General features: G+C 39.8%; 1 protein-coding gene across 3 annotated transcripts in view; it reads left to right on the plus strand.

Moving 5' to 3' along the window:
• The window catches only part of GUCY1A1 (guanylate cyclase 1 soluble subunit alpha 1), a 1,258,709-nt gene that overhangs the window by 1,086,168 nt on the left and 157,753 nt on the right, over positions 1–14,788 (plus strand). For all 3 annotated transcript variants that reach the window (XM_044062440.1, XM_044062438.1, XM_044062439.1), the window contains one exon: positions 11,084–11,238. In XM_044062440.1, the coding sequence (XP_043918375.1) occupies positions 11,084–11,238 (155 nt within the window). The remainder of the gene's footprint in view (positions 1–11,083; positions 11,239–14,788) is intronic.

Below are 14,788 nucleotides of genomic sequence, written 5' to 3' on the forward strand. Positions count from 1 at the left end.
TTGGGGTGGTAGGTTGGGTAGGAAGTCAGACAAAACAGACAAGACAGTATACAGGGGGAGTATATGACACATGTGGGGGGTAAACACCTTGGACAGGGAGGGGTGTTTGGAAATTGAAAGCCCATGAATCCCCAAATGGAAACAGTGGGACTGAGGTCCCCACCCATGGGAGTCACTACTGCACCTTCACAACCCTGAAAGTGGCTCTGCTGAGGGCTGAGCAGGAGGGGCAGGCTGACCCTCTAATTGCGCCATGAGGCCCTCAAGCTGGCATAGCAGATCTCCAAACTCCTTTTGGAACTCACTATACATCAATCCCCGGACCTGGCTTCCGGTGATGGTATCCTGTCTGCGCCCACTCCTGGGGGGGGGTGTCGAGCCCCATCCCCTGAGCTGGTTCCACCTGAAGATGGTGCAGGACCAGCGGATGAGGAGGTCCTGGGGTGGGTTCAAGATGTGCTGGGGCCCAGCGCCATGGCCAGATAAGGTGGGAGGGGTGGGTCCGCTGGGACCGGCCTTCCCAAATGTGTTATGGTGTTGCAGTTTTAGAACATATGTGGGTTAGTAATAGTCAACACAATCCAAGATTAGTTATAACAGCATGCATAGATATTCCCATTAACCCATAATGACAGATTTTGAACAGTTGCATAGTAAACAGAACACATGCATATATGGAACCACAGTGGGCCTTACAATGGTATGCAGGTTACATTGATAGCAAGAGGCCACTAGTGATAGTATTTCAACATGGAACATTAATAGAAGCGCATTTCAATATTTGTTGAACAACAGGACATATGTCCCAACAGTAGGTTTTGTGTAAAACATACTCATTGATTTGTGTGTTTAGATTATTGTTGCAGATATGGTGGTGGGGGGTGTCAATTAACTTGTATATCCTTGCAGTACTCACAACTTTAATGATCACTGTTCTAATCATTACTTTACAGGTATTATTACAATACCGTATGGCCTTGATTTGGCCAGTGGTATGTTTGTACACAGTGTATAATTCAACTGTCTTATAGCTACTTTCTACTTCTTTTACCTGGAAGACCTTGTGTGGGGAATGTTTGTTAACACTACCTGACTGTTTCCACACATATTCCACAAATCCTAGTTAAAATATCCATACTGCTTACTACCACTCCCGGGATTCGAACCATGACTGTATCTGCTAAAAATGCAAAAATTTGTGTTGTATCAGACTGTGCTATTGAGAAATTGCTGTCTCTTTTTTTAGTGTTTTCTTTCTCTCTTGGTTGTACAATCTGACCTTGTAATTACAGCATTCTTGTACAGACATTCCTTGACATATTTTTTATGTAGCACTGTGTAGGAAACAGTGGTTAACACAACATTACTATTTAGATATCAGGTCATAGTGAATGCAACATGTCAAACCATACAATACCAAAGTAAATGCAACCAGTCCAGGATTAAGACCTTTATCGCCAGGCAGTTACCGTTCTCTTACCTGGAAGCCTTGTGCGGGGAATGTTTATTAACACTATGTGACTGTTTCTTCACATATTCCCAAAATCCTAGTTAAAATTATGCATACAGCTTGCTACCACTCACGGGATTCAAACCATGGCTGTGTCTGCTAAAAGTACAACAACCTGTATATCATCAGCGCGAACTATTGAGAAACTGCTGTTTCATTCTTTAATGATTTCTGTCTAAGTCTCTCTTGGTTGTACAATTTGACTTTGTAATTACAGCAATCTTATACAAACATTCCTAGACATATTTTTTATGTAGCACATTGTGTGAAACAGTGGCTAACACAACATTACTATTCAAGTATCAGATCTTGGTGAATGCAACATGTCAGGCCATACAGTACCAGAGAAAACACAACCAGTCCAGGATTTAGAACTTTATTGCCAGGTAGTTACACTTTTATTTAAATATGACCTATATGGGACTATTACTATATATTGTCTGGATTATTCAGTGGAAACCATACACATTTTTAATAATGCCAGGTGACATTTTACTCCTTTATATTTATTTGGTATGACTCCTACAAGCAGGATTGTTACTCACCAGCCTCGCGATGCAGCCTTTGCATCCTGCAGGCATGGGCTTCCTGGTTCACAGCCCGCTCATCAGCAGCTGTAATGAAAATAGAGAAACATTTATGCATACCTATCCATCACATACACAGGCTGGACTTTTGTAAACAGTTATTGCTATGAATACTTACACACTGCTGGGACATTTCTCCTCTGTCTTGCTTCCTGGACCCACTGTTCCAAGAGCACCCTCTTCCTGTGTTTCAAGTCGGCATAGTTTTGCCAGGCCTCCTCACCAGTCTGAGGGATACCAGTGGCACTGGTGAGATCACGGGCGAGACTTTTCCAGGCTTCCGCTTTATATTGTGAGCCCTGGTACTGGTCCTGCAGCAGTCTCACATCATGTTTTTTTACCAGGAGTCCTACCATGACCTTGGGCTCATGTATGCCCCAGTGGTGCGCCCGAAAGCACATGCCTTCTCTAACACCTGCCATACTGCTTGCTGTGAAGAGCTACAACCAGTTATGAGCTGGATTCCCACCTGCAGGGTTTAAATATGGCTGATTTCCTACCCTTTTCCATGATTGACGGTTTGGAAAATGCTGAGCTAACCTAGGCTATGGGTAATCCTGCTTAGCTAAGGTTGTCAGTGCTTAAAGGGGCAGGTTCAGCATTGCTTACCAATGGGCAAATCGACTTAGCTGGTCTGTTCATTGCTTGTACACAATGCTTACACCTGGTCAACATAGCTGTGCAATACTTAGCATTGCTTATGTTTTATTATATTGGACTACCACCTTTATGGGATTGATTCATCATTCATTACATAATATATTTATTTACCTTCCCTGACATCCCCCAATGTGCTGTAATTAATTTAGTCTTGTGTGACTATACTTTATGGGGCACTTCTGTTTATATGGGGGTTTCACTACTTTATTACACTGACACCTCACATCTGGACCTAATACACTACTCTGGTTGAGACAAATAAGTTATTTGCTACATAAATATACAAATAAATGAAAATTGTAATGTTTACACATACAAAATGGAAAGGGCTTTGATGAGGCTCAAACTGTGAATGACTACATGCAAGGCACACACACTCACTGGTACACTATCAGCAATGCTGGACGTTTATTGCTTTTTAACTTATCCTGCCATTTCAGCTGGGCTAAGCGTAACCAAGCAATGGGCACGTCCATGCAGCTACACTTAAACTTTATTGCATATGTCAAAAAAAATGTATTTGTTGTGTTTTTTAATTTGTGCCCTTCAGAATATCCATGGTAATGCTGCACCTGTTATTCTATCAACTTTATGGCTTTGTAGGAATGATTGTCCCTTATGGCTTTGTTCGGATTTCTTACCCTGATGGTTTGGGGGGGGTGTTACGAGTGTTCTCACTTGTTTTAAATTGCCGTACAGCAATTCTAGTGTGCAGGGGGCATGTGTATTGTGAGAGCACTGCTCGCATACATGCCCTCTGCACTCATACACAGAACTGTGTCCCTTTTGCAGCATGGCAGCACGCCTTCATGAATATGCATGGTGCTCTGCTGTGCTGCAGGGGGAACGGTCCCTTCCATGCAGGAATAAGCTTTTCCTGCACAAACGTTTACTGAATCCCGACGATAATCTTTTATAAAATTTAGATTCTTTGTCTCATTACCATTCATCATGATGTGATGACTGGAAATAACATCTCCAGGTACTTTAGCAATTTAGAGTAATGTGCTGCACAAAAAAAGAGAGCAATGTACTATAGAAGACTCATAATAAAGGTGTCACTTCAAAAGGCAACCTATTTTTACATAGAAAATAACATGGTGAGGAGCAAATTCCAAAAGGAGAAGTGCCATTTAATTTATGTAGGCACCACAGAGCTGTGAAACTGACTGCACATGCATTAGAAAACAAGCTGTATGGCCAGTCTGGTGGCATAGCTGGATAAAACCCAGACTAAGGCCCAGCTGGCCTAGGTTTAATTATCAGTTCAGGTGGCTGACTGAAAGGGAGGGGAGCAATGGGCATGCCCATCTATATATGGGTGGGTGGAATGTGCACAATTCCTCATGGTGATCCCTGGTGGAGAGTGGGGATGTTGCATTATGGGGTGTTGTCTGAGGAGGGAATGGTTGTGGGCCTGGCTGAGCTGCCACTGGGCAGAGTGATACTCTGCATGTCACTATTGCATTCCCACCCCTCATATGCAACTACCAAGGTAACAAGATAGGCCTAAGGTAAAAAAACCCTAGCTAACTGGTGGCAGTTGGACCACCAAGGGTGTTCTTATTTTCTGCAACTAGCCCCAGCTATTATCAAAGTAAGTCCGGGGATTATGGAGAATCCAACAGACCAGCCATGAATAGTTACAATGCCATAGGATGATGCACTTAAGCAAAAAGTGCTGAAAAAACTCTCAGACTTTAGAATGGACACTTTTAAACAGGGCAGTATCTTGCGAGCACCCAACCAGCACATTTAGAGAGAAATGCAATAAAAGACTTTATACCAGTAGAAGTTTTGTAAAAGTCCAGTTTTCTTTAACCGTGAACTATGCTTCATGGATTCAGTGGAGTGACAAGCAGCTCACACAATCCCAGTGTAACAGCTGCTCGGGTCTATTAGGAAGATTGGGCTTCTAAGGGGCAATCTCACAATGCCCTATCACTAGCAGCTGTATCCACAAAAGAAGCTACAAGATATGACCAGCCACACATCCACACTTTGGGCTGCAGAACTTTGATCTGATCTTTCTGAACTTTTAGAATATAAATCAGCTTTAAATTGTCAGAGGTCGCTGGTAGAATTCTAGATCCTCAGCTTAAATGATTCCCCCATTTAAAAGGAATTCTGACTGAATGATTTCATACTGGATAAGCATACCGAATTTATACAGTTTTCCAAATCATTCTTTATTATTACATTCATATAGTTTTAGCATGCATATGACATAAATGGTACTCGCGATGTTAGTAGTAAACTTCTATCACTGAGATGGAGGAAAATGGCTGCTGAAAATAAAGTGTAGGTTATAGCAAGAATGTGAATGTTTAGTGAATCTTTACAGTTTTAACTTTACAAGAAAGTCTTTGTTGTTCACATTTAAGCAGGATGGAGGTGAAAGAATTTGCTAGTTTAAATTAATTACTTTTAACACAAAGGCATTAGAAAGCAGACGAGATACAATATCTTTTATTGAACCAACATAGGTTTTGCAATTACTCAAGCTTTAAAGCTGGCAGGAACCCTTTGTCAGGAATTATTCAGTTACTGATATTAGACACAGTGCTTAAATATCCACTTGTGTCTAGAAAGGGAAGTAAATCATTTATTTCCAAATGGATAAAAAAGAAACTAGAAAAATACCAGTAAATAAGAATGGGTAGCTCAGATGTTTCAAATGACTTTACAGCTAAGTGAGACAGGCAATGCGTGTTCTCTGTGTGAGTGTGTGTGTGCGTGTGTGCATGTGTGCGTGTGTGCATGTGTGCGTGTGTGTGTGTGTGTGTGTGTGTGTGTGTGTGTGTGTGTGTGTGTGTGTGTGTGTGTGTGTGTGTGTTACTGTGTGAAACTGTAACTGTAGAAGTCCAGGTGTTGTACCACTATAAAAAAAAGCATGTTACATTGGAGTCAGCGCTCATTTAACAGTGCAGATAGCAGTTCAGAGAAGCTGTTCTGACATTTAATTCGACAGTAAATTACAATATCAGAGATATGCAGGGAGTTGAGTTAAATCCAGAGTAGGAAAATGAGAAGTTTTAATTTGTAATATCTGTCACTTTTTGTACAATAGATTTATTTATTTATTATTTCTTTAACATTTATTTACCAGAAAAGTCCGACTGTGACAGAGCCCATTTTCAGCAGAGGCCTGGGGAGATATGCTCCAGATGCATGTCTTTGGAATGTGGGATGAAACTGGAGCATCCAGAGGAAACCCATGCAAATGCAGGGAGGACATGCAGACTCTACACAGAAGGCACCCCAGCCGAGAATCCATCTGGAGAACCTCTTGCTGTGAGGTGACATCACTAACCACCGCTAACCTCTGCACCACTGCTCCACACAATAGATGTCTTAGTATGCATCTCAAAAACTTTTATTTATGTCAGATATACTGTATAGGTTCATAGGTTCATAGGAGGTTACTAGACTAATGGCCCTATATAGCCTTTACAAGCCTAGCCGTGTAATAACCCAAGTACCCTTACTGACCATAGTTAGATGGTTGCTGTTAGCAGAACGATTCTGTGATCAGCACTGAATTCCCCTGTCCATGAGGGACATAGGTGCCACCCTTGGGGTGAATATATGGTCATCCATCCAGTTGTCAAGGTTGCCCTTGATTAGGGTCATTGAGTAGCTCTGCTTCACAATGAGTGGGAGCTTATTCCAGAGGAGCAGCAATTGCTGGGAGATATATCTGTCTGTACAGCATGTTCTGTTAATGTCACAGGCTAGATTGATATCCCTGGAGTAAGTTATTCTTGTCCCATTTGATTTGTGGATGTGCAGCATTTCCATTAGGGCAGTGTCCAAAACTGCTCTGTAGGCCAGGCACAGGTCTCCTCTCAGCACCCTGTATAGTACAGAGTACAGTGACAGGGCTTTCAGTCTTTCCATGTATGTCATATTTTGGAGGTCCTGGATTCTCTTGGTTAGAAACCTCTGTGGTCTCTCCATTTGCTGCAGGTATGTGGTGAGGTACATACAGAAGGGAGCATTATATTCAATTAGTGGTCCGATAAGTGTAGAGTACAGCAGAGCTGTAACCTCCCTGGTCTTGGATGTGATGGCCTTATTTATGAGATACGCAATGTAGAATGCTTTCCTTACCACTATGGACACATGGTGATCGAAGTTTAGATTATCAACTTGTGTTCCCAAGTCTCATACCACTGAGTTTGAGCTTAGAGGGTTGTTATCTATATCATAATTAGCAGGGGCTACTTCTTTGCCAAAGGGGATAATGAGGCATTTTTTGCGCTAGGTTTTAGTGCATGAATTTGGCACCAGCCATTTGTCTGTATTAGCCCTTTCTGTAATACATTAACATCATTGGGGGACTCTGTGATTATGCCCAGTTTACAGTCATCTGAAAACATGGTAAGCCACAGGCCAACTACCTTTACCTGGACTTCAGAGAAATATATTCCAAACAGTAGAGGACCCAGCACAGATCCTTGTGGTACCCCATTGATAACTGGTCTACTGGTGGAGACTCACCAACTTTCAGAGTGTGCATTCTGTTGGTGAGCCAGTTTGTTACTCATCTAGTAATGTATGGGTTAATCACCAGTTGGGAGAGCTTCTCTATGATACCTGAATGAGGGATTGTGCCAAAGGCCTTTGCTAAATCAAGATAGGCAATATGCACTGTTTTGCCCTTATCCAGGGCTTTGGTGACATTCTTAAAGAAGTCCACTAGGTTTAATCAGCAGATCTACCATTGACAAAACCAAACTGGATTGAGTCAAGTGTTTGAAGTTCACATATGTCCTTGTGGATAAGGTCCATGATGATTCTTTCCATGGCATTGCAGATAAGACTGGTTAGGTTTATGGGTTGGTAATTCCCAATGTCAGTTAATGGACCCACTTTGTGCAAGGAGGTTACTGTTGCTGTTTTCCACTCTGTTAGTACAAAGCCAGCTCTCAGGCTATGGTAAAGAGAGTGTTGAGTGGTTCCACTACATCTTGTTTTAGATTGTTTAGTAAGCAGCCTGGGATGGTATCTTGTGCCACTTGGCCTTGGAAAGTGCTTGTATGACCTGCTGTTTGGAGATACCCAGTAGAGGACTGGTATCAGGAATGCTTTGGGGTATGTTTGGTGGAGACGATGGTGAAGGTATTGCCAAATCTGTTGGCCAGCAGGTTGGCAATTTTCTCAAGTTCAGTTTGAGTGGTACTGTCTACCATAAGTTCAGCACACAGCTGGGCATTCCCTTTTAGGTTTCAGATGTAGCTAAAGAATGCCTTGTGATTGTCTTTAGCTAGGGATGCTCATTTAGACTAATAGTTAGCCTTAGAGGACTTAACAAGACATCTGATTTGCTTGTTCACTCTGTGGAGAGTATTCTTCCTCTGTTGAATAAGTTATCTCCTGTTCTTAGAAATCAGTTTCTTTCTTTTGCTGTATAGCTTATTTGTACTTAGAGTCCACCAGGGTGGCTTGTTTTTTCAGAAGGGTGTTTTTTTCTTTTCAGGAAAACCTAGTTTTGTTCCTGTTGGGTACAGCCAAGTTGATGCATTTGTTTAAGTGGCTATATAGGGCATTTGTGGGGCTTTGAAACCTTTTATACTATTGGATAGTAGGCAATAGTTTGCTTTGGAGAAAATTTTCTGTTTTTTTACTCCTGTGGGGTGTCAGGTTTGATCTTTACTTCACACAAGATAAATTTGTGGTCTGCCCTTACCAGGAAGGGCAACACACAGAGGATAATGCAGCAACTGCCCCCCCCCCCCATGTTGATGAGCCTAGGTCCATAATATTTGAGTGCCCTGTGAGGGTGGGGACCAACTGTTCCAGGGCACTTGAATTAACAAAACACTTGTAGCATTCATGTTTGTGCTCATCTCCAGATCGATGGAAGTATAGTTGAAATCTCCTATGACCAAGGTGTTTGACTGTATACTGAGTGACTCAAGCAAGTCCAGATCAGCAGTTTGCTTCTCCTGGTTCATGGTAGGGGACCTGCAGCTAGCAATGATGTGGATTGGTATTTTACCTATAGTTAATTGGACCTGGAGTAGCTCAAAAGAGTTGTACTGTTTCACCAGTCTCAAAGTGTATTTGGATTTAATGAAGATGGATACACCTCCACCTCTGGTTCTTTCAAGCTCATTTTGGGGTCTGAACATGTGAAAGGCATTGTAGCCTTGTATGGCTGGAGTGCTCACAGTGGCCTTGAACCAAGTCTCAATGACTGCACAAACATCAGCATCTTCCAAGGTGAGGAGTACTTCCAGGGAGTGCAGTTTACTGTTTAAGCTCCTAGCATTAAGCAGCATGACCTTGAGATTGTCTTTATTGGATTTCTTTATGCCAGAAGTTTTATTGTTTGGACATTGCCTAAAAAAAGGCACTATGCGGGAGGCAAGAATCTTTGCCAGTATACAAAAGTGATGAAGAAACAGGTGAAAGCCACCTCTGGTAAAGCAACATGGACTGTCAACCACGTATTCCCAAGCAGACAGATACTGGATCCCTCTGGAGTGACACTAGAAGCTAAGCCAATTACTGAAATCAATCTTTTTTTGTATGTATTTTGACATCATCCTAGGTAAAGGTAGAATGCTGCTTAAGGTTAGAAACATACCTACCTAGGACACATAATCTGAAAGTTCAGTCATCTCTCTCTTCATATAGTCTAGAGAGGTACGTCTTAAGACATTCACACCAACATGTAGTATGACAGAGTCATAATGGTACTTGTTGCTAAGTGACTTGAGTATGTGTGTGATTTGATGGATCCTGGCATCTGACAGGCAACTGACTGTGACCTTCTCCTTGTTCAACCTGTGCTCAATAGTGAGGCATCTGTGTGTCTCACTATTGAGTTGCCTATGACAAAGACATTACATTTGAGGTGTTTTGCCTTAGTGGCTTAATTGTTTAGACACTGATATGTGTGTTGTTATGTGTAGTGGTGGATTCTGTTTGTATACAAGTATGTGTATGTTGTTTGCACTTGGGAGGTCTCTGGCCTTTTGGTAGTCTCTTAGTGAGTATCTCCACATATGTGGGTTTATGTGTCTTGACCTTATCTTGTGTGAGAGGGGAGATGTGTGTGCTGACAAACTGTTGTATGTCTTGTATATTGTTATGTGAGAGGATTGATTTTAATTTCATGGTATAGTTACATCTCTCACATGCTGTGTTGCTTTATGAGCAAGCGGTTGTCAGTATACTTGAGGCAATTACTACATTGCCTTAGGATGGCCATGTCAATCAGGTTGGCTGGAGAAATGATGAGAAACTGTCCATCCCTTATGGCAAGTACATATTGTAGTAACTAGTGATGAAGGGCTAGATGGACCAGGATTTGCTTGTGAGACTAAAAAGGTGGCTGTTCTGTGGAGAGCTAAGGGTAGAAGACTGAGTCAATGCCTCAGAATGCGCAAATGAGTTGCTCGCCAGGTAACAATGTGCAACTGCGTTCCACACAAAGAGGCAGTGGTGCTAAGGAGAGTTCTCTAGCAGATATCAAGGGAAAATTGTGTTTCTAAACATTTGCATCTATACACAGCAGAGCTAAACCCTACAGTGCACAAATGCAGGGCTTAATCACAACTGAAATTAAACAATTTTAACACAAATTAACCAATAGGAAATCCTGAAACTGAGCCTTTTTCCAGTAATCCCCAACTCATATGGGTCCTGTGCTACACACGTCTGCCACAAGGATGCAGGAGGGCCTTCTTAATGTAGGATGGATGGTTTAGTGCTCAAGTAATACCAAACAGCCTAGATTCAGCAAATCTGAAGCTAGCCTGTGCTATGAAATATGGAAGTACTAGAAATTCAAAGTGCAAAAAAAAAAAAACAGTCAGAACAGTAAAAACAGCCAAGATAAAGCAGCAATTAAGCAAAATGCAGTTCAAAAAAGTGCAATGCAGGCTTAAATATATATTTTTTTGCTGAACACAGTGGATGCCTTGGATTTATTTTTATTTATTTATTTATTTATATTTGTTGACCGGGAGTGCCCAACTGGGCGTAGGTCCATTTTCAGCGGAGGCCCAGGGAGAAAAGCTTCACAGTTAAAATAAACAGACAGTAGTTACATTGGATTACATAGCGATTAACAATTTACATAGCAGATTCACTCCAGAACAATTATTTACAGATGTACCTACTTACAGCAAAACTTATATAGTTATATAGTCTCAATTGGTCTAATTTTTATTTGCTTTTTAAAACTAAAAACCCATGTTTATTGGTAAGTTCATGTGTGTAAATATATCAGTAAGTCTAAACTCTGGTTGAGCACTTTTGCTGCAGTGATATATCTCTTTTATAAATAACTACATAATGTATCTTATTCCAGATGCGAATCGGCCTCCATTCTGGTTCTGTACTTGCTGGGGTTGTTGGTGTTAACATGCCACGTTACTGTCTCTTTGGAAATAATGTTACTCTTGCTAACAAGTTTGAGTCTCACAGTCTGCCAAGGAAGATCAACATCAGTCCAACAACATACAGGTAAAAATATATGAAAGACAAATGCCAAATGCAGAAAATGGTCTACTGTGTTTCATAAATGTATTATATTTAACTTTCTTTAAACACATGCATGATATCTCTGTTAGTATTCAGGAAATTATACAATTTTTCAGTGGGCTTCTTTATTTCATACAGGTGCCACAGTTCTATGCCTTGTGGGTCTAGGTCTATGTTTCATTGAACTACTATGATATAAAACAGACAAATGATAGGATGGTCCACTGACAGAAAACAATGGAACATAGAGACGATGCTTTTTACTGGACCAACATAACTTTTTTGCCAATCAGCTACTTGAGTTTTCAAACCAAAACCATTTATCAGAAGATAAAATATATCAACAATATCTAAATTGTAGCTACAGTTGTTCTATAGCCAGTCCATCTTAGTGAGGGTGACCTGTCCTAATTCTGAATGGTAGTGGACAGTCATTCATCTCTACATCATTTATGTGACAGTGTTTTCCCTGCTAATATCATTTCCAAGTAGTGTTTCATAGTTTATGCCCAGACCACATTAGGGCAGACAGTGCTTTGCCTTTCCTTTTATCGGTAGGCATCCTTATTGCCTACAATTATAACTATAATGAAGGGTTTGATTTCTTTGCTGTTCTGTAAGTGCACTCTGCACTCTTTTCTTTTTGAGCCAGAACCATATCATGGATGACAGAATTACTTCAGTAATAAATATTGAAGTTCTACAAGGTCATCTACAAAGTATATGGTGGTGCACTTATAATGATCTCATATTTAATGTCAACAAATTTATCATCATGAAACATGACAAAAGGCATAATTTAAAATTCAAATAAATAAGTTATAATCACAAAATAAATGGTTTGTTCATGAAACAAGCAAAAAAAAAAGCAGAGTATCCATCTATTTGTACATATATATCTATATCTATATGAATATACACTCAGACAGACACATGCGCACATGCATACACACACACACACACACACACACACACACACACACACACACACACACACACACACACACACACACACACACACACACACATATAAATATATATATATATATATATATATATATATATATATATATATATATATATACGGGTCTACTTCTCATCATCAAAATTGCACTTTATCGAATACAAAAAAGTTGACTCCGTTATAGCGAAAATGGAGTTCAACAAAAACTCACCTTCACGAATCACACTTTAATGAACAATGGTTGACAGTTCTGGGATCTTATAACAGACCAGGTGTGGTGCTTTTCCCTTGCTACTGAAATGTGTAATGGAAGGGAACCTATACTGCAGTTGGAACTTGATGATAGAGATCACGGTACAGTGAGGATAAGGAAATATACCCTTTTCCCCACTGTAGTGCGATCTCGGAGTTAATATATATATATATATATATATATATATATATATATATATATATATATATATATATATGTGTGTGTGTGCGTGTGTGTGCATATCGATTATATGAACTTTCATTTATATAATACAGACCCTTTTAGCCTAGACTCTCAGGATTATCATTCCAATTTGATGCACAAGAATATGCTCATTTATACACGAATGCCCTCAAATACTTAAACACAGATGTTACAGGTTGGAAGCACATACAAACATATATACATACATGCATTATATGCATGTATGTATGTATGTGCTTCCAACTGGTAATATCTATATTTGTGTGTATTAATGCATGTGTCTATGCCTAAGTATTGGCAAAACATATCTAGTGTTCAAAATATAGACTGTTAAAAATACCTAAACGCAAAATATTGACAAAGTCTCTGAACCTCCCCCGTTATTTATAGATTACAACTCCAGGGTCAGAGAACAGTGGGGAAAAGGCATTTACCCTTCCCCAGTGTAACTTCAGTTTTGTCAGTATTTTGTGTTTAAATATTTTAAATGTTGGTATTTTGAAGTTTAGATATTTGTTTATCAATATTTAGGCAGTTGATATTTAGAGGTTTAGATTAAGTACCATACACCCTCATATATCTATATCTATATTGTTCTATATAAATATAGACCTAGATGTAGACACACACACACACACACACACACACACATACACACACACACACCCACACGCACGCATGCACGCATGCACGCACGCACACACACTATAATGTACTACAGGACTAAAAATATATTGTGGATCGTGTTTGAATATTGCATTGACAATTGTATTAATACAAGTTATTTATCTATGAATTGTGATGCTGGCAATTTTTGGTGGATTAACAGATATTGGTCTGTCATATGAACAGAAGAGTTGCATAGACTCTTTTTCACTTTTACAACTTGCCTGGATTCTCCTGTTTCAGCTCAGCTATTGTTCATGCACTGTTCCTCAGCATAATCCATGACCTTACAGCATGTCCACTCTACTCAAACCTTGGCCAACCAAGCCTAGGGTTTTCTCAGGTTGTGCACCTCTCTTCTCCAACATTACTAACTATCCACTTGATCTCTCCAGACATGTGGTTTCCTTTTGCATGTATTAATCTTCTCTTACATCAAAGATTTAAACATGTGACATTTAGGTTTACTTTTTTCTGTTATCCATTATTCTTACTTTTAACCCTTGTACATGTACATGTATATGTATATGTATACATATGTGTATATGAATATGTATACTTGTTATGCTATATATGCTTCACCTCACCTATGTATATTCACTTCTGCTGCTCCCATGTTTCTCTTATATATCATTTAGTTTGTCTTCCCTATCCTCCTCTTTTCTTATCACATTTCTCCTTCTTTAGCATAACACTAATGTGTTCCTCTCTACTGAGACTCAATTTTACTGTTCCACTCTTCATTATCCTTCAGTCTTAGCAAATAAATAAATAAATAGACTCAGATTTTCTGGTGTGCATCTTAGCTTCTGTCTTAGTTGTAGCAGTCTCTTTTCTCCTTCATGCATCTTCTTTCTTTTTCATTTTTTTTCTTAACTGCAAATTTATTGCTACTGTCTGATGAAAAACATCTAGTCTGTCCTGTTGTATAAATATACAAAATGAAGAACACCAGTTGCTGTACGTTTGAAATTTTAATTCTGGTAACTCGGCCTTCGCCTTCTCCTGGAATACAGTTTACATAGCAAACACCACCCATTTTTAAAGAACATTTAAATTGAATTGATGAGGTCAGATATAGTGCTACAGAATATTATGATTGCAACTCCACAGGGGTAGTGTATATTATAGGATGTGGATGTGAGAAACAAAATTGGTACATAGGCCAAACTACTAGGAGGGTCAAATTGAGGATCCTAGAACATCTAGGAGACATAAGGCACAAGAGAATGGAGAGTCCGGTAGGAAGACATTTTTGTGATAAACACAGGGGGGTTCCAGAGGGATTTGTATTCAGTGTATTGGGCAGACCCAATGTATTTGGTAATGAAGCTATGTTCCGGGAAAAATTATTATTGATGGAATCTAGGTTCATTTTCAATTTGAAAACATTGTTTCCCAATGGGATGAACATGGAAGTTTAGTGTGCATTCCACATATCTCTC

Source organism: Protopterus annectens, chromosome 2.part1 (assembly GCF_019279795.1).
Source record: "Protopterus annectens isolate FY-2018-M chromosome 2.part1, PAN1.0, whole genome shotgun sequence".
NCBI lineage: Eukaryota > Metazoa > Chordata > Ceratodontiformes > Protopteridae > Protopterus > Protopterus annectens.